The following is a 20509-nucleotide window of genomic DNA, read 5'->3' as shown; positions in this document are numbered from 1 at the left end:
CTACCTGAATATCTAGTCATCAGCCCCATCCACATGTAATATCCAGCTTCTTTTCAAATGTGTGTGTGTGTGTGTGTGTGTGTGTGTGTGCAGTGCATGAATGCGTGAGTATGCACAAGTTTTTATATTGATATGCACTTGTATGTATCTTATTTCTACTGTATCTGTGTTTGTGTATGATTTTCGATTTATGTTCGTATCTTGTTATGTACTATCCCCCCCCAATATTCCTGTTGACCCCGGTACACTTGGTAATAGACATATTCTATACTATTCTATAAAGTGACAGAGTTAAAGGGTGAATCGACAGTACTCACCTCAGGTGATATGGCTGATGGGGACAACCAACCCCACTTGGTGAGAGGGAATCGAACACAACATACACTGACACCACCACAACAACACTATATGATTGGAAGGGAGAATTTTTCCTTGTTTTTTGGAAGCCTGGAATTTGAACTGACATACACTACTCTGTGACTGAAAGCTCAACTAGTGAAGAGAAATGCTGCTTGTTTCATCCTCACCTTCATAACAGACTGAGAGGTGTGAAGGAGAGCTCAAAGCATCCTCATAACAGACTGAGGGGTGTGAAGGAGAGCTCAAAGCATCCTCATAACAGACTAAGAGGTGTGAAGGAGAGCTCAACGCATCCTCATAACAGACTGAGAGGTGTGAAGGAGAGCTCAAAGCATCTGCTCATCCACACACTGGGCAGTTTTTCTCCATCTCCTTGCCAACCTCTTCTCCCTGACTTCTGTTTCACTGACCGATGGTTCCTTCACCAATCCTCCCCACTCTCTCCCTTCCTCATCTCTCCTCATCTACTCTGTACTTCCCTGGATCAACTTGAAGCAGTCTCTCCTGCCTTCGTTCTATCTCTTCAGTGCATGGATACGGTTTAAAGACAGTGCAGCACAGAGACTGAAAACACTGGACACTGTTTGGAATGGGAGGGCAGGAGGATGAGTTGGAGGTGGAGGTTTTTAACTCAGTTAACTCACTCCATGCCAAGAGTTTTTGCCCTTGCCAATCCCTGAAAACCCAGGGTTTGTATAGGATGGGGAAAAAATTGTAAAAAAACCCAAATAAACACCCAGACAATTGATATTTAGTATATGTATGCAAGGAATGTTGTTCCATATGTGTGCAAAAAATCAAAGTATTTACTCACCATCTTGATGTTGATCGCGGTATCCATATTTTGTGTATTTTTTAGCATTTTTGCACCCATCAGAAAGGTACACCAACATGTTCCACATCACATTCTAACACTATTTGAGGAACTGAAGACCTAGTGCATGCAATGAAGTATGAACAGGTGGTGAAGAAAGTTGAAATTCACACATACAAAAAAAATACTGTCTCTACATAATGAAAATCAAAGAACAAAGAAAAAAACTCAACCGGCTGGGTGTTGACTGGCCAGTCAGCTGACAAACCTGGTATGCCAGTGAAGGGATGTGCAAGAGGGAAAAAGGAAAAATTGTCAGTCCAATCACTGGTGAAAACACTTGCAAAATCGTCCGTTTCCTCAGTGGTTTCGTCGTCTGTATCTGTCTTATCTGCTGGCACATGTTCCTCACTTTCCTCTCCATTGTAAACACTCTCTTCAGCGGCCGAATCTATTTCTAGTTCATTGGGATCTGGTTCAAATTCACTGTCCGAAGAATCAACATTATCTCCTTCGACATCAGAGCCTTCAGTTTGGATCATTTCCAAAGCATCTTCGACGCTGAGTAACATTTCACCTCTCCGACCGTGTCGAACACTTCGCCGTGACGCCATCTTGTCAACTTACAAAGCTGACAGGGGGCACGCTTTGTTATCAACTGCGGTTGAGCTTATCGCGACACACACGCAGCGTGTGTGAATGAAAAGCTGACCAGAGGTGACGTAAGATATCACATCTGCTTTTGATTTTCGCATCCGACGCGTCACTCCGACAGCACGACTTTTTAAAATCCAAGTCCGCATATGCGGACATTGGCATCCAACGCTTTCTCCGACGATGTCCGCATATGCGGACAATGGCAGCGAGTGAGTTAATGGAGGAGAGTTTCAAACAGCACAGAAGCACACGCATAAGCCAGTCAACTTTCTTAGGTTTGTTTCAGTAACTGATTTACATAATCATTGTTACAGTGAAGACAATTTATCATATTATGACTATGATGACAAGTAAAATATAATGGATAAAAGGAGAAGAGTACAAGAACACCACTGCCATCACCAAAGTACATGAATCCCCACTTAAGTTTCTCTGTCTCTGCATGACTTCAAAACTACATGACTCAGTTTGCCATACAAAACACCAAAACTACATGGTTCAGTTTGCCATACAAAACACCAAAACTACATGGCTCAGTTTGCCATACAAAACACCAAAACTACATGGTTCAGTTTGCCATACAAAACACCAAAACTACATGGCTCAGTTTGCCATACAAAACACCAAAACTACATGGTTCAGTTTGCCATACAGAACACCAAATGTAAGCTTCTATTCAAGGTGTCCTGCCCCCTTCTCCCACCCTGCCCCTTCTCCCTCCCTGCCCCCCTCTCCCCCCTGCCCCTTTTCCCCTTCTCCCTCCCTGCCCCCCTCTCCCCCCTGCCCCTTCTCCCTCCCTGCCCCCCTCTCCCCCCTGCCCCTTCTCCCCCCTCTCCCTCCCTGCCCTTCTCCCCCCCTGCCCCTTCTCCCCCCTCTCCCTCCCTGCCCTTCTCCCTCCCTACCCCTTCTCCCTCCCTGCCCCTTCTCCCCCTTCTCCCTCCCTGCCCCTTCTCCCTCCCTGCCCCTTCTCCCCCCCTCTCCCTCCCTGCCCCTTCTCCCCCCTCTCCCTCCCTGCCCCTTCTCCCTCCCTGCCGTCCTGCCCTTCTCCCCCCTCTCCTCCCTGCCCCTTCTCCGTCCCTGCTCCATTCCCTCCCCCCTCTCCCTCCCTGCCCCTTCTCCCCCCTCTCCCCTCCCTGCCCCTTCTCTCTCCTGCCCCTTCTCCCCCCTCCTCCCTCCCTGCCCCCTTCTCCCCTTTCCCCTGCCCCTCTCTCCCCCCTCTCCCTCCCTGCCCCTTCTCCCTCCCTGCCCCCCTCTCCCCCTTTCTCCCTCCCTGCCCCTTCTCCCCCCTCTCCCCTCTCTGCCCACTTCTCCCTCCCTGCCCCTTCTCCCCCCTCTCCTCCCTGCCCTCTTCTCCCTCCCCCCTGCCCCTTTCTCCCCCCCTTCCCCTCCCTGCCCTTCTCCCTCCCTGCCCCTTCTCCCCCCTCTCCTCCCCTGCCCTTCTCCTCCCTGCCCCTTCTCCCCCCTCTCCCTCCCTGCCCCTTCTCCTCCCCCTGCCCCTTCTCCCCCCTCTCCCTCCCTGCCCCTTCTCCCCTCCCACTGCCCCTTCTCCCCCCTCTCCCCCCCTGCCCCTTCTCCCCCCCTGCCCCTTCTCCCCCCTCTCCCCCCCTGCCCTTCTCCCTCCCAGCCCCTTCTCCCCCCCCCCCGCCCCTTCTCCCTCCCTGCCCCCTCTCCCTCCCTGCCCTTCTCCCTCCCAGCCCCTTCTCCCCCCTCTCCCCCCCCCGCCCCTTCTCCCTCCCTGCCCCTTCTCCCACCCTGCCCCTTCTCCACCCTCTCCCTCCCTGCCCCTTCTCCCCCCCTGCCCCTTCTCCCCCCTCTCCCACCCTGCCCCTTCTCCCCCCCTGCCCCTTCTCCACCCTCTCCCACCCTGCCCCTTCTCCCTCCCAGCCCCTTCTCCCCCCTCTCCCCCCCCCCTTCTCCCTCCCTGCCCCTTCTCCCACCCTGCCCCTTCTCCACCCTCTCCCTCCCTGCCCCCATGTCCCCCTTCTCCCTCCCTGCCCCCTTCTCCCACCCTTCCCCCTTCTCCCACCCTGCCCCCTGCCCCCCCTTCTCCCCCCCTGCCCCCTTCTCCCTCCCTGCCCCCTTCTCCCCCCCCTGCCCCCTTCTCCCTCCCTGCCCCCTTCTCCCCCCCCTGCCCCCTCCCTGCCCCCTTCTCCCCCCCTGCCCCCTTCTCCCTCCCTGCCCCCTTCTCCCACCCTGTTTTAGTGTCCCAGTTGACTCTGCACTCTGAAATGTGTAGTGTTGTGACAAAGACATCGAAGCAAAATGTTTTTTTGTTTTTATTTTCTTTTTGTTCTGCTTTGTTATCACACTGGATCTGCCTCTGGGATGGATGGTGATACTCCTGTATCTCCAGTATCCACCCCCTGCACTTCCCTCAGCAAATCCTCTGGCATAGTTCCATACAACCCACCTCTCCCCCCACATGCTTGCACATGTGCACATACTGACTGGCTCTCACACCTTCACATAATTAGATGCATGCACACGCATACACACATACAGACGCATGCAGAGGGAATGGAGAAAAGATGAAGCCTTTTTATCATCATTTGGAAATGATGCTGACCAGGGGTGTGTTATGGTTGCTGGCATCATCACTGACACACCCAATGTCATGTGTGTGGAAAATCCACATACCTCTTCTTGAGCATGAAACAGGTGTATGGCCTCTGTGCTGTTTTGACTCATACTGTTTTTCACATCACTGTGCTGCTAGACAGCTGAAACATTTGCAATCAGCTTTGACAGCGTAATGTGTGTGTGTGTGTGTGTGTGTGTGTGTGTGTGTGTGTGCGTGCGTGTGTGCATGCGTGTGTGCGTGTGTGTGTGTGTGAATGCATCTGTGTGCATGTGCATGTGCGCACGTGTGCTTGTGTGTGTGCGTGCGTGTGTGTGTGTGTGTGTGTGTTGGGAGGAAGGTGGTTGGGGAGGCAAGGCACATGCTGGTTGTTTTCATTATCCCCTGATCACAGACACTGACAAGTCTTATGCAGGACCTCTCACAAACATGCATAGTTTAGTGAAGGTATCAACACACTTTGTGTGCTGTCAGTGAGATTATGCAGTTTGCTTGACAGATTGTGTCTGAGCTCGTTTTTCTGACAATGCCAAAGTGCTCCGATGATGCATGCTGACTTAAGCTGTGTACACTTTATCATCTCCCCAACACCCCCAAAAAAAGATGCAAAGAAAAAGAATTTAACTGCGATATTTTTGGAGGAGAGGGGACAGCATAATTATACTTGATCTAATTTCCTTCCTTATTCTGTCACCCTTCACTGTGAAGGATTGGAAAGTTACTGGATGGTGACCATTTTCCGCGGCGGATTTGAGCATACAACTCACCATTTTACACCTTGTCAGCGTCCTCACTGTGCATCTCAGTCAGATCACCAAAGAGGGTGGCTTCACTGTCATCTCAAAGACACGTGATGACAGTGATGAGATGAAAGGCTCCATCAGACATAACATTTGCTTCTTCCCTGGCTTTGGTGGCCTGACCCACTCTTTGTTATTAGTCACTCATTGCATTTACCGCTATATAAAGTTGTAAGTGAGGAGAAGCAGTGTTGTCCTAATTTCTGTGGTTTAACTGTGAGAGCAGTTGTATAGTCACAGTTACTGTGATATCTGCAATGTCCTTAATTAAATGAATAAATCATCTTGAGTCTGTCTACATCTCTGCTACTAGTCTCCTCCCACCCACCCACTTTCTCTTTGTGAGCTTTTTGGTGATTGAAATATATGACATGCTTCAGTTGACTGTTTGCATGCAACAAACACACACACTCTCTCTTGTCACCCCTTGTGGAATATTAATGTTCAAGCACAACCTTTTAGTGTTTACAGATGTACATCAAAACAATATTCTTTGTGGTTGTGGCTCCAATGCAGTTTTTATCTGATCAAGGAAGTGATAATTTATTACTTAAACACAGTGTGAACAAGGCATGTGACTATCACAATTTAAGGTACTTTAAGATGTGAAAACCAATGGTCAACAGAGCCTTTGGAAAATGTTTACAACTAACTGGGTTGTTAAAGAAGAACTCTATTCTAACTTTCGACTGGCTGGTTGGAAAAAATATTCTGTACATTCTCTGACTTTGGACTGTATTGGTATGCGAGTGGCTGTTGAAGCCAAAAGTGTTGAGCGTTAACTGTAAAGAAGGTGTGCAGTAGACTGCTGGCCCTGTTGGCCGATGAATGGTGAGTGCACCAAGCCTCAGTCAGGTCTGGTCACAATCAGTGGGTGGACAGACCGCATCGTCGGACCCATGTCTTCTGTCTTACCTTGCTTAACAGATGCTTTCTTTTTGTTTCGGTGTTGTTTTTCTTTTGTTTGTTGTTGTTGGTTTTTGCTTTGGTGTTGTATTTTTGTATTGTTGATGTTGTTTTTTGTGGGTTTTGGTTTTGCTGTTTGTTTTGGTGTTGTTTTAGTATTGTTATGGTGTTGTTTTTTGTTTTCGTTTTGTTGTTTTGGTATCATTGTTTTGTTGTTTTTCTTGGTGTTGGTTTTTTGTTTTAGCTTTTTTTGTTTTGTTTTTGTTGTTGTTGTTTTGTTGTTGTGGTGTTGTTGCTTTTTCTCCACATGTCTCTCTCCACAGACCATGGCCACTGCCAGCTGTGTTTCGTGCACTGTATCAGTTACATGAGATATGTAACATTTTCATACACCGCATGAGGTTTTGTGAAACAAACAAGTTATGTCTAGTACCTTCATTCTGTAAGCTTCATTTTCTCCCATCAATATTTGTGTGTGTGTGTGTGTGCACGTGCATGTGCGCACATGCACACATGTGTGTTTGTATGTATGTGTATGAGTGTGTTTTGCTGTGTGTGTGTGTGTGTGTGTGTGTGTGTGTGCGCGCGCACACGTGTGTCTCTGTGTGTGTCACTCCTCCTCCTTGTAAAAAAACAACAAATAACTCACTTGTTTGCACTCTGTGCTTACAACCCTTGTTTAATGTGCAATTCTTGCAGAAAAAAAGGGAAAAAATAATTTTGTTCTGGCCATTCTCCATGTCTCTTTACCTGTCTCTCTGTCTGCCTCCCTCTGTTCCCATTGGTCTTGTCTCTACGCCTCAGTCTGTCTCTCTGTCTGCCTCCCTCTGTTTCCATCGGTCTTGTCTCTACGCCTCAGTCTGTCTCTCTGTCTGCCTCCCTCTGTTTCCATCGGTCTTGTCTCTACGCCTCAGTCTGTCTCTCTGTCTGCCTCCCTCTGTTTCCATCAGTCTTGTCTCTATGCCTCAGTCTGTCTCTCTGTCTGCCTCCCTCTGTTTCCATTGGTCTTGTCTCTACGCCTCAGTCTGTCTCTCTGTCTGCCTCCCTCTGTTTCCATCGGTCTTGTCTCTATGCCTCAGTCTGTCTCTCTGTCTGCCTTTCTAAAACACTCTTCAATACACAGTACTTTCTTGCCCACCTTTACCCCTCCCTACCCTACCCCAGTCCTCTTCACCTTAACAATCCATCACTTTTGGAAGAAAAAAAATCGAACAAAGATTCCTTTCTTTTTTTAAGCTGCAGCTCTCTTTCTCTTCCTCTATACCTCTCTCTCCCCCTCCATCTACTGTCCCCCACACCCACACACAACAGTTACTGCTGAACACTCATGATATTAAGGTTTTATTTCAATCACTTCCATACCACAGCAGACGTGCCATAAGCTCAACTACTCTCCATCCCTCTCTCTTCCTCACTCTTCTCAATCCATTATATCTGAAAGAGGAGACAGGTCAGAACTATACTGGGACAGATGATGGAACCTTCCCCCTGTGGGAGACGAGGAAAGATCATAAATATGAAGAGGAACAGTGAGGACCATTTTACATTGATTTATCTTGAACGGAACATCAGAGAAAGCCCTCCCCACCACCATCCAGTATTGACTTAGCCCTCTCTCAGACTCACCACTACCTGCTCCTCCTTCCTCTCCACTCTCCCCAACATGCATGCTTGCCTCACTTCCAGAATTCTCCAACGCCAGTGTTCAGTGTAATGAAATGGTGTGGAATAAAGCTGGGTGGGAATGATTTTGGTAAATGTGGGAGGAATGGAAAAGAAAAAGGTCCTGTGAAAAAGGTTTCATACCAACAGTTTTGGGAAGCAATTAGACAATAAACACACTGCATCAAAACAATGTATGTGTGCAAGCACGCACATACACACAAACAGGCGCAATCCTATACACACACAAACAGGCGCAATCCTATACACACACAAACAGGCGCAATCCTATACAGGCGCAATCCTATACACACACAAACAGGCGCAATCCTATACACACACAAACAGGCGCAATCCTATACACACACAAACAGGCGCAATCATATACACACACAAACAGGCGCAATCCTATACACACACAAACAGGCGCAATCATATACACACACAAACAGGCGCAATCCTATACACACAAACAGGCGCAATCCTATACACACACAAACAGGCGCAATCCTATACACACACAAACAGGCGCAATCCTATACACACACAAACAGGCGCAATCCTATACACACACAAACAGGCGCAATCCTATACACACACAAACACATGCATGTAGTAGAGGAAGTGAACTGTCTTCAAAAAGATCAAGGGAAGTAACTCTATTCCAAATATGTCATCTGTTTTGTAAAAACTTGAATTGTGCATTCTAACAATATGAAGCTATGCACATTTATAAAATATAGTAAGAATTTATCAATAACTATTTTTATTTATTTATGTTATTCTTCATTACTAGTTTCTTATTTTGGCCAGAAGACTGCTGAAGAAGTTTGGCCTGGACTCTTATCTACAAAGGCCAGGAGGTGGCTGATGGAGAGGAGTTCTACGTGGAGGATGAGGAAGGTCAGCCAGGTGCCTTCCGCTGCTACCTGGACATTGGCCTGTACCGCACCACCACTGGTGCTCGCATCATTGGCGCAATGAAGTGCGCCGTGGATGGTGGTCTGGACATTCCCCACAGCCCCAAGCGCTTCCCTGGCAACGACAGTGAGAGCAGCAACTACAAGGTGCATATTCACCGTAACTACATCTATGGCAAGCATGTGGCTGAGTACATGGAGCACCTGCAGGGAGAGTTTGAGGCCCTCTACCAGAAACAGTTATTCTCTCGCTACATCAAGCTGGGCATCACTTCTGCTGGGATGGAGGAGATGTACAAGAAGTGCCACGCCAACATCCATGAGACCCTGAGGCCAAGGCCACGTTGGAGAAGACCGTGACCAAGAAGAGGTGGAATGGGACGATGGTGCTGTCTGAATGGTTCATCATTATACAAGTGGATGGTATGTTTGACTGCACTGTATAGTCCAGCATCATCTTCATTCTTAGAAAAGATGGCTTCGTGGTCTGTGATGAGTTTCTGTACCACTTTCAGCTCATCAGGTGTAAGATGATCCTTGTCAATATTGACTTGTGACAGGAGGTCATCCTGTACATTGGCTGGTACATCATCAAGTGCAGCAACTGTGACAGGTTGCACCTCACACAAAACTTTCCTGGGGTTCAACATCACTGTATGTGCAGTCAGGTTCGAGAGTTTATCCACAACTTCTTGCAAGACAGACAATTCCAGGTGAGGGTCGGCACCACCCTGTCCGGCATTCATGAGCAGGAGCTGGGTGTTCTGCAAGGGAGCAAGGGAAGTTGTGGTACACACGGACTGGGGTGCTGATAAGAGAACTCTCTTGCACCTCTACAGAGCCCTGGTCCGGTCCAAACTGGATTACGGATGTGTAGTATACGGCTCGGCCAGACAGTCTTACCTGAAACTGCTGGACCCTATACACCACTAAGGGCTCTGTCTCAGTTTAGGCGCTTTCCGCACCACCCCTGTGCATGGCCTGTATGCAGAGGCGGGGGAACCGCCTCTCTCCAACCGCAGACTGAAGCTGACCCTAAACTATTACTTGAAACTGTTTTCTGAACCTACAAACCCTGCTTACAACGCTGTATTCAACAACCCCTTCAACAAGAAATTTAAAGACAACCCAAACTGCATTCCTCCTCTTGGACTCCGCATTCAGCCGCACATAGAAAATGTTGATCTGGATGTCGGTGACATCTCAGACTTCTCCAAGTTCCCCGACAGCCCTCCGTGGACCTTTAGAACACCTGAGGTCCGATTCGATCTGGCCTTGTACCATAAAAACTCCACCAGATCACTGGCCTACAGAACTTACTTTTCAGAACTTACTTTTCTCTGCCACAAATTTCCCACTTTCCAAAGAATCTTCACTGACGGTTCCAAGTCAGAGGATGGAGTCGCTGCATCTGCGTTCTGTCCCGCCTTTCCTGACCAGCCCTCAACGGAACACATCCTATCTGACAGCTCAGTGTACACTGCGGAACTGACTGCACTGGTTCTGGCGGTAAAAATGGTTCTCTCTTCGAAACAAAAGAGATTCATGATCTTTTCTGACTCCTTGTCAGCCCTGGAGGCGATCGCCTGCAGGAATCTGACTCATCCCAAACTGCTGGAATTCTACGAAGCTTTTACTCTCGTAACGAAGAAAGGATACGAGGTTGTGTTGGCCTGGGTTCCTGGACATGTTGGCATTCGTGGTAATGAAATGGCAGACCAGCTGGTCAGGAACGCTGTAAAGAAAGAATTATCGAGATCCTTCGTACCATACATAGACATGAAGCAGAAGGTGAACACTTATGTTAAGGATCTTTGGCAAGAGGAGTGGAACACCCAAACGGACAACAAGCTGTTCCAAATCCGTCCAGACCTAAAAGAGACCCTCCCATCAGGGGTGAAGAACAGAAAGGAGGAGTCTGTGCTGTGGAGACTGCATGCGGGGCACACTTTTTTTTTTCTTTTTTTTTACTCATTCTTACTTGTTGAAGGGGGAAGAGGCCCCCGATGTATTCCCTGTGATGAGCCTCTCACCGTGAAACACGTGCTCCTTGACTGTTGGGATCTGCATGACGTTGGACACAGACATTACACGGCGGTTTCTTTGAAGACCTTGTTTTGTGATGTCCTTCCATGGGCGCTGATGGACTTCTTGAAAGAAGTGAACATTTTTAATCAGATTTGAAGGTTTTAAACTATGGAAGGTTTTTTAAACTTTGAGTGAAAAGTTTAAAGTGGTGCCTCGTTTTTATTGCTTGTTTTTTACCCTTGTAGTAGGTATTAACACAGTGATAGCCTTGAGATGGCCTTAATGGTCAGCAAGGCTCTAAGCACCATAATTTCATTTCAGGTTCGAGAGGGTCACTTCTACAGATTTTTCAGATTTTTTTGTCCCTGGGTCATAACTGATGAGGGTGGGCTCCAAATCTAAGCCTTTGTTAGCTTGATGTGGGACTGAAGTAAGGCACACGTTTGTTGGTAGGACTGTGTCTTGTTCAGAAAACCTGTGATGACCATCTTCTCATTTGGTTTCAGTGTCACTCTTTCCAACTCAGCTGACTGCACTATTGCTATTCGGCTGCAGTGGCGGGCAAGTTGTCGTTCTCTGATGGAAATGCATTTAAAGGCCAAGTGCCAGGACTGGGAATTGATGTGTTGGAGGTATCTGGCCCTAAGCTGCATATGGCACTCGCTCAACAGGGCTGACAAGATGTTGGTTCCCAACAAAACTGGTACTGAGGAGCCAGACGTTGTCGTAGGCACTACCAGCAGCAAGCAAATTGCCTGATTCCCTCGCCCAGGTCGGGTACTGCAACTTCAGAGTGAATGTACCCCAGATATGGTAATTGCTGGTCATCTGCACACTTAATCTTCAAGAGTCTATCCAGTTGATGCAGCTCTAAGTGCAAAAGATGGGTCTCATAGAACTGTTGAGTGACGGTAGAGACTGATGATCCTGTGTCAAGCAGCGCCAAAGTGGTGTGCCCTTAAATAAGAAGGCTGGTTTCGCTTGAGTTACCAATCAGCTCGTAAGTAGAGTCTGTACTATCAGCTTGCTGCTTGCATACATGAGGCTGATCATTTAGGCCTTGTGGTCGCCCCTTCCCAAAGGCCCTCGGTAAAAATCCCTCCCTCTGAGGTGATCTGTGTGGACATGGCATCCTATTTTGATGTGTCCGTGCTGGCCACAACGGCTACAATGGATACCCGGGTGACACCCCAGAAGAGGCTCGCAAAACCATGGAGGCCCTGAACCCTGTGTCAGAGGAGATCCAGAAGGTCAAGGCCCCCACCGGCAAGAGGGACGCCCCTGGACGCACGTGCAGAGACATCGCCCTGGCTAACCCCAGTCTGAAGTGCAGTCTGTATTGGATTGATCCCAACGGAGGCAACACCACCGATGCCATCCCTGTCTTCTGCAAGATTAGGCCTGAGAGGATCATGACATGCCTGCAGGCTTCCACCCATGTGTACGAATGTCAGCAACATACCTTTACCAAGAGGGAAATAGACTACTGGTCCTTCGCTTCATCTTTTGATGAGAACAAAGAGTTCCACTATGACAGCATCAGTGAACTGTCTTCAAAAAGATCAAGGGAAGTTACTCTATTCCAAATGCGTCATCTGTTTTGTAAAAACTTGAATTGTGCATTCTGACAATATGAAGCTATGGACATTTATAAAATATAGTAAGAATTTATCAATAACTATATTTATTTATGTTATTCTTCATTACTAGTTTCTTATTTTTCTTTTATATTTCTCTCTTCAATAGTCTCTCAGTTTCACTCTACTACATGTATGCAAGCACACACACACACATTCAATGCTCACATTAACTAACTTACCAAATCATTAACAAGCGAACAAATAAATGTCCACTGCTGGGCCATTTAGCTACATTTATGTTGGCAAAGATTTAAATGACATCCTGTCTTGATCCCAGCAATATGGATGCACAGACCTTTACGTGATTAATGGAGGAAAATTCAAGCAGCGACAGTGTGTGTGTGTGTGTGTGTGTGTGTGTGTGTCTGTTTTCGTTCTTTAGGTCTTTTCACTATAAGTGATATTTGACGAGGGTAGGGAAAATTTATCATTGAAGGGAAAAGAAATTATGGTGTACGCATGCGAGTATGCAACTCTGTGTGTGTGTGTGTGTGTGTGTGTGTGTGTGTGTGTGTGTGTAAGCATGTGTGTGTCTGTGAGTGTTTATGCGTGTAACCATGTGTGTGTGCATGTGTGTAAGTGTGTGTGTGCGTGTATGTGTGTGTGCATGTGTGTAAGTGTGTGTGTGCGTGTATGTGTGTGTGCATGCATTTCCAATTTACACAGCCTAGCCCGTTCAGTCCACTCATCTTGAAATGAGATTCTCTCAGACTCCAGAGCAACAGGTAATGGACAGTTTACCATGTGGTGCGTGGATCATCTGTTGGTCTAGAGACTGGAGACCAGATTGGGGGAGGAAGGAGAGAGAGAGAGAGAGAGAGAGAGAGAGAGAGAGAGAGAGACAGACAGACAGACAGACAGACAGACAGACCGGCATACAGACTGGTAGATGGTCATATAGACAGACAGACGGATGAAATGAAAACAAATAAAGACATGGGGAACAAAAAGGGGAGACAGAGACAGAAAGAAAGGTGCATACAGAAATGGGAATGGGCACAGAACCCCTCCTCACCCCCTCCAACCCCCCCACACGTACCCTGTCTGTGGATCATTCCGCCATGCATGATGCGGGCCACAAAACACCGACCCTCGTCGTTCACCTTGAGGGTGATGCCCTGAAATCACACAGCACAGACTTTACCTTTATAACACAGCACAGACCTTACCTTCATAACACAGCACAGACCTTACCTTTATAACACAGCACAGACCTTACCTTCATAACACAGCACAGACCTTACATCACAGCACAGACCTTACCTTTATAACACAGCACAGACCTTACCTTCATAACACAGCACAGACCTTACATCACACAGCACAGACCTTACCTTTACAACACAGCACAGACCTTACCTTCATAACACAGCACAGACCTTACATCACACAGCACAGACCTTACCTTTATAACACAGCACAGACCTTACCTTTATAACACAGCATAGACCATACCTTTATAACACAGCACAGACCTTACATCACACAGCACAGACCTTACCTTCATCACACAGCACAGACCTTACCTTCATCACACAGGACAGACCTTACCTTTATAACACAGCATAGACCATACCTTTATAACACAGCACAGACCTTACATCACACAGCACAGACCTTACCTTCATCACACAGCACAGACCTTACCTTCATCACACAGGACAGACCTTACACCACACAGCACAGACCTGACATCACACAGCACAGACCTTGCACCACACAGCACAGACCTTACACCACACAGCACAGACCTTACATCACACAGCACAGACCTTGCACCACACAGCACAGACCTTACACCACACAGCACAGACCTTACATCACACAGCACAGACCTTTCATCACACAGCATATACCTTACATCACACAGCACAGACCGTTCATCACACCACACAGCACAGACCTTACACCACACAGCAGAGACCCTACACCACACAACACAGACCTTTCATCACACAGCACAGACCTTACACCACACAGCACAGACCTTTCATCACACAGCACAGCACAGACCTTACATCATGCAGCATATACCTTACACCATATAAAACAGACCTTCATCACACAGCACAGACCTTACACCACAGCACACAGCACAGACATTAGACCACACAGCACAGACCGCACTTTAATCACACAGAACAGACATTACCTTCATCACACAGCACAGACCTTACGTCACACAGCACAGACCTTACATCACACAGTACAGACCTTACCTTCATCACACAGCACCAACCTTACTTCACACAGCACAGACCTTACCTTTATCGCACAACACAGACCTTACATCACACAGCACATACCTTACCTTCATCACACAGCACAGACCATACATCACACTGCACAGACCTTACCTTTATCGCACAACACAGACCTTACATCACACAGCACAGTACATTACACAGCACAGACCTTTCCTTCAGCACACAGCACAGACCTTACATCACACAGCACAGACATTACCTTCATCACACAGCACAGACATTACCTTCATCACACAGCACAGTACAGACATTACCTTCATCACAGAACAGACCTTACATCACACAGCACAGACCTTACATCACACAACACAGACCTTACATCACACAGCACAGCACAGACATTAACTTCATCACACAGCACAGACCTTACATCACACAGCACAGACCTTACACCACACAGCAAAGACCTTGCACCACACAGCACAGACCTTGCACCACACAACACAGATCTTACCCCACACAGCACAGACCTTACACCACCTTTCATCACACAGCATATACCTTACATCACACCACACAGCACAGACCTTACACCACACAGCACAGACCTTACATCACACAGCACAGACATTACATCACACAACATATACCTTACACCATACAAAACAGAACTTCATCACACAGCACAGACCTTACACCACAGCACACAGCACAGACCTGACATCACACACCACAGACCTTACCTTTATTACACAGCACAGACCTTACATCACACAGTACAGACATTATCTTTATCACAAAGCACAGACCTTACATCACACAGCACAGACATTACCTTCATCACACAGCACAGACCTGACATCACACAGCACAGACCTTACACCACACAGCACAGACCTTACCTTTATCACACAGCACAGACCTTACATCACACAGCACAGACATTGTCTTTGGAACACAGCACAGACCTTACATCACACAGCACAGACATTACCTTCATCACACAGCACAGACCTGACATCACACAGCATAGACCTGACATCACACTGCATAGACCTTACATCACACAGCACAGACCTTACACCACACAGCACAGACCTTACCTTTATCACACAGCACAGACCTTACATCACACAGCACAGACCTTACCTTTAGCACACAGCACAGACCTTAGATCACATTGCACAGACCTTACATCACACAGCACAGACCTTACCTTTAGTACACAGCACAGACCTTACATCACACAGCTTACATCACACAGCACAGACCTGACATCACACAGCACAGACCTTACCTGTATCACACAGCACAGACCTGACATCACACAGCACAGACCTTACCTTCATCACACAGCACAGACCTTACCTTCATCACACAGCACAGACCTTACCTTCATCACACAGCACAGACCTTACCTTTAGTACACAGCACAGACCTTAGATCACATTGCACAGACCTTACATCACACAGCACAGACCTTACCTTTAGTACACAGCACAGACCTTACATCACACAGCACAGACCTTACCTTTAGCACACAGCACAGACCTTAGATCACATTGCACAGACCTTACATCACACAGCACAGACCTTACCTTTAGTACACAGCACAGACCTTACATCACACAGCTTACATCACACAGCACAGACCTGACATCACACAGCACAGACCTTACCTGTATCACACAGCACAGACCTGACATCACACAGCACAGACCTTACCTTCATCACACAGCACAGACCTTACCTTTATCACACTGCACAGACCTGACATCACACAGCACAGACCTGACATCACACAGCACAGACCTTAACTTTCACCCACCTGGCCTACCGCCTGCTTACACACAACACAAGGGAATTTTTGTCCTGTGGTCCATCTTATTATCTTCACACACACACACACACACACACACAGACGCACACACACACACACACACACACAGAGCTACTCATTTCCGTCAATTCAATCACATAATTTTTCTTTTGTATTCACTTGTCAATCTAGAATGGAAAAGAGTAACAGTAACTGCAGCGAGAGTGGAGGCAGGAGGAGGGAGCAGAATGGAAACAATGCTTCACAGCATGTGTGTTATTTCTCTCCGGGAGACTGTGTGTGCTGCAGTCCACACATGTATACATTTCACAACACATGGGGGGAAAAAGAACACGTAAATGACACAAGGAGAAGAAGAAGAAACAGAAAAATCAGAAGACGTCACCATGGGCTCATCCGTGTTCTTTTGGAACTGCACCAGGCGCACCCTCAGCAGGTGGTTGTCGTCCATGGGGGGCAGGGGAGGGGCCTCCACTGCCTGGCCGTTGACGTAGGGCTGGTTGGGGGGCGGGTGGTGGGGGCCCTGAGCCCTCAAGGGCGGGGACCCATCCGGCATGTAGACCTCGTGGGCCACCACGTCGTGGGCTTGCAGCACAGCCTGGTGTCGACACACACACATGGACACGTCAGCGTGGCTGTGCTGGGGCGGAAGGGGGTGGGGGTGGGTGCAGTGTTCAAACGTACTGGCAAATGCATGTATGCTATAGACATGCGTTGTGTAGGTGTGGGTAAATGCGCAAACAAAAGTACAAGCATATGCTTAAATATGTCATATATATATGTATATGCACACACTACTCACATACAAACATATGTTTACGGATATAATAAGTGATGTATGTTGGACACATGTGTCATGGGCATACGTATATACACTATACACATGTGCACATGATCGCATGATAATAAAAGCGCACTGCATATTATCATTTGCCATAACCTCTGTAGCTGCTCGTATAAATCAACACAAAAAGTATGTGTGTAAGGGGACACTCGTCACTAACTGCGTGAGAGATGAACAATACATAATCATAGCACTGACCAAACCGACATGCGTACACTATCTCCTCTTTCTTCTCACAAATTATCTTTATTACTCCAACAGCAATGTTTATCTGTTATCTCAGTCTCTGTCTGCCTGTCTATTTTCTACCATCACTCAATGAAAGCTTTCCACATCTCTTTCATTTTTATGTCATTCTCCCTTCCCCACCGTTTCTGTCTTCCTCTGTGTCCCTTTCTCTGACCCCTCCCTGCCCCCACTTCTTCCCCCACTGACCCCTCCCTGCCCCCACTTCTTCCCCCACTGACCCCTCCCTGCCCCACTTCTTCCCCCACTGACCCCTCCCTGCCCCCACTTCTTCCCCCACTGACCCCTCCCTGCCCCACTTCTTCCCCCACTGACCCTCCCCTGCCCCACTTCTTCCCCCACTGACCCCTCCCTGCCCCCACTTCTTCCCCCACTGACCCACCCCTGCCCCCACTTCTTCCCCCACTGACCCCTCCCTGCCCCCACTTCTTCCCCCACTGACCCCTCCCTGCCCCCACTTCTTCCCCCACTGACCCCTCCCTGCCCCACTTCTTCCCCCACTGACCCCTCCCTGCCCCCACTTCTTCCCCCACTGACCCCTCCCTGCCCCCACTTCTTCCCCCACTGACCCCTCCCTGCCCCCACTTCTACCCCCACTGACCCACCCCTGCCCCACTTCTACCCCCACTGACCCACTCCTGCCCCCACTTCTTCCCCCACTGACCCACCCCTGCCCCACTTCTTCCCTCCCTGCCCCCACTTCTACCCCCACTGACCCACCCCTGCCACACTTCTTCCCTCCCTGCCCCCACTTCTACCCCCACTGACTCACCCCTGCCCCACTTCTTCCCTCCCTGCCCCCACTTCTTCCCCCACTGACTCACCCCTGCCCCACTTCTTCCCTCCCTGCCCCCACTTCTTCCCCCACTGACCCCTCCCTGCCCCCACTTCTTCCCCCACTGACCCCTCCCTGCCCCCACTTCTACCCCCACTGACCCCTCCCTGCCCCCACTTCTTCCCCCACTGACCCCTCCCTGCCCCACTTCTACCCCCACTGACTCACCCCTGCCCCACTTCTTCCCTTCTAATGTATAATAATTATAATAATAATGGTATTTATATAGCGCTGAATCTTGTGCAGAGACAAGAAATGAGTGTGTGGAGGAGGGGGGTAGAGGAGGTGCAGGGTAATGTGTGTGTGGTGTGTGTGTGTGTGTGTGTGTGTTGGAGCTCATGTACGTTTATATGTATTTGACTGTGCTTTCATATCTGTGAAACTGCATGTTTGGTGCATATCTGTTATGCATGTGTGGGTGTATGTGTGAATGTGTGTCTTCATATTTTACATTTATTTGCTTATTTATCATCATTGTTGTCTTATTTTTTATTTTATTTATTTATTTTTTTAAATTTATTTATTTATTTTTATTTATTAAAATTTTTTTTTAAAATTATTATTGTTATTATTACTACTACCTTTTCCTATATTATAATTATTATTTATTTATTTATTTATGTAAGCTTATCTATTATTTTATAAGGCCTGACTAAGCGCGTTGGGTTACGCTGCTGGTCAGGCATCTGCTTGGCAGATGTGGTGTAGCGTATATGGTTTTGTCCGAACGCAGTGACGCCTCCTTGAGCTACTGAAACTGAAACTGCAGAGACAATCAAAGCACTTTCGCACCAGTCATTCACACGCATGCATAACTCTAAAACTGGAGAAACTGAAGATAAGGAAGAGGCAGAGAAGGAAGGCTACTTTGGGGAAAGGTGGGTTTTAAGGCCAGACTTGAAAGAGTTGAGTGTGGAGACTTGACGAAGCGAAAGAAGAAGTTTATTCCAGCTGCAAGGTCCAGAGACAGAGAAAGAACGGCGGCCAACAGTCGAGAGCTTGAATCTGGGTACGCGTAAACAGTGGATCCGAAGCTGATCGTAGTGAGGGAGATGGAGTGTAGAGGTGAAGGCAGCCACAGAGATAGGAAGGGGCTGATTTGTGAATACATTTATAACATAGACTGCTGATCTTGTACTTTACTCTGTGTGAGACAGGGAGCCAGTGGAGATGTTGCAAAAGAGGAGTGACGTGCTCAGATCTTTTCTTTCTGAGGACGAGTCGGGCAGCAGAGTTTTGTATGCGCTGAAGGGACTGAATGGATGAAGCAGGCAAACCAGACAATAGAGAGTTACAGTAGTCAAGGTGAGAGAGAGTGCGAGAAACGACAAGTCTAGATGTTGCGTCAATGGACAGATATTTCCGGCTGGAACTGATGCGCCGCAATTGGCAGTAGCAGGACTGACATGTCTGACTGATAAATTTTTGCATGGACAGTGTGTTGTCAAGGACAACGCCGAGGTTCCTGACTGAACTAGAAAGAGGGATGGATGTACTGCCACGTTTGATTGTGTCAGTTGTGATGGAAGAGAGTTTTTGTTTAGTTCCTATGATCATTGCTTCAGTTTTGTCCGCGTTCAATTGTAACTTATTTAGAATCATCCAATTTTGAATGTCCAGGAAGCAGTTCGATGTTTCTTGGAAGAGCGACGACAGTTTTTCGGGGGTGTCACTCTTCTGGAGTTGAGTGTCATCAGCATAAGAATGATGACTGACATTATGGCGGTTGATAATTTCAGCGAGAGGAGCAGTGTACAGTGTGAAGAGCACTGGGTCTAAAACAGATCCCTGTGGGACTCCATGTTCAATTTTAACGGGTTCAGACTGGAAATTGTCAACAATGACAGACTGGAATCGATCAGTGAGATAAGATTTGAACCAGTTTTGAACAGTGCCATTGATACCAAATGTAAAATGAAGACGGGAAAGAAGGCTTGAATGGTCAAATGCAGCTGAGAAATTGAGAAGAGTGAGAAGGGAGATTTGTCCTCAGTCAGATGCTAGCAGTAGGTTATTCAGGATGTGGAGGAGAGTGGTTTCGGTGCTGTGCTCAGCACGATAGGCAGACTGAAATGGGTGGATGAGATTGTTGAAACAAAAGTGATTGTTGAGCTGCTTCAGGACAACTTTTTCAAGGAGTTTGGACAGGAATGGAAGATTAGAAACTGGTCG

General features: G+C 47.7%; 1 protein-coding gene and 1 pseudogene across 5 annotated transcripts in view; one reads left to right on the top strand and one right to left on the bottom strand.

The window, feature by feature from the left end:
• Nucleotides 1–20509, bottom strand: part of LOC143289046 (peripheral plasma membrane protein CASK-like) — a 661124-nt gene that overhangs the window by 47652 nt on the left and 592963 nt on the right. For all 5 annotated transcript variants that reach the window (XM_076597850.1, XM_076597848.1, XM_076597849.1 and 2 more), the window contains 2 exons: nucleotides 16798–17010; nucleotides 13405–13483 (listed from right to left, as the gene is read on the bottom strand). In XM_076597850.1, coding sequence (XP_076453965.1) covers nucleotides 13405–13483; nucleotides 16798–17010 — 292 coding nt within the window. The remainder of the gene's footprint in view (nucleotides 1–13404; nucleotides 13484–16797; nucleotides 17011–20509) is intronic.
• LOC143289283 (large ribosomal subunit protein uL18 pseudogene) lies at nucleotides 328–12353 on the top strand (annotated as a pseudogene).

The sequence above is a fragment of the Babylonia areolata genome, chromosome 13 (assembly GCF_041734735.1).
Source record: "Babylonia areolata isolate BAREFJ2019XMU chromosome 13, ASM4173473v1, whole genome shotgun sequence".
Classification (NCBI taxonomy): domain Eukaryota; kingdom Metazoa; phylum Mollusca; class Gastropoda; order Neogastropoda; family Buccinidae; genus Babylonia; species Babylonia areolata.
The sequence above is the reverse complement of the archived record's forward strand: the minus strand, read 5'-3'. Positions and strand labels throughout refer to the sequence as shown.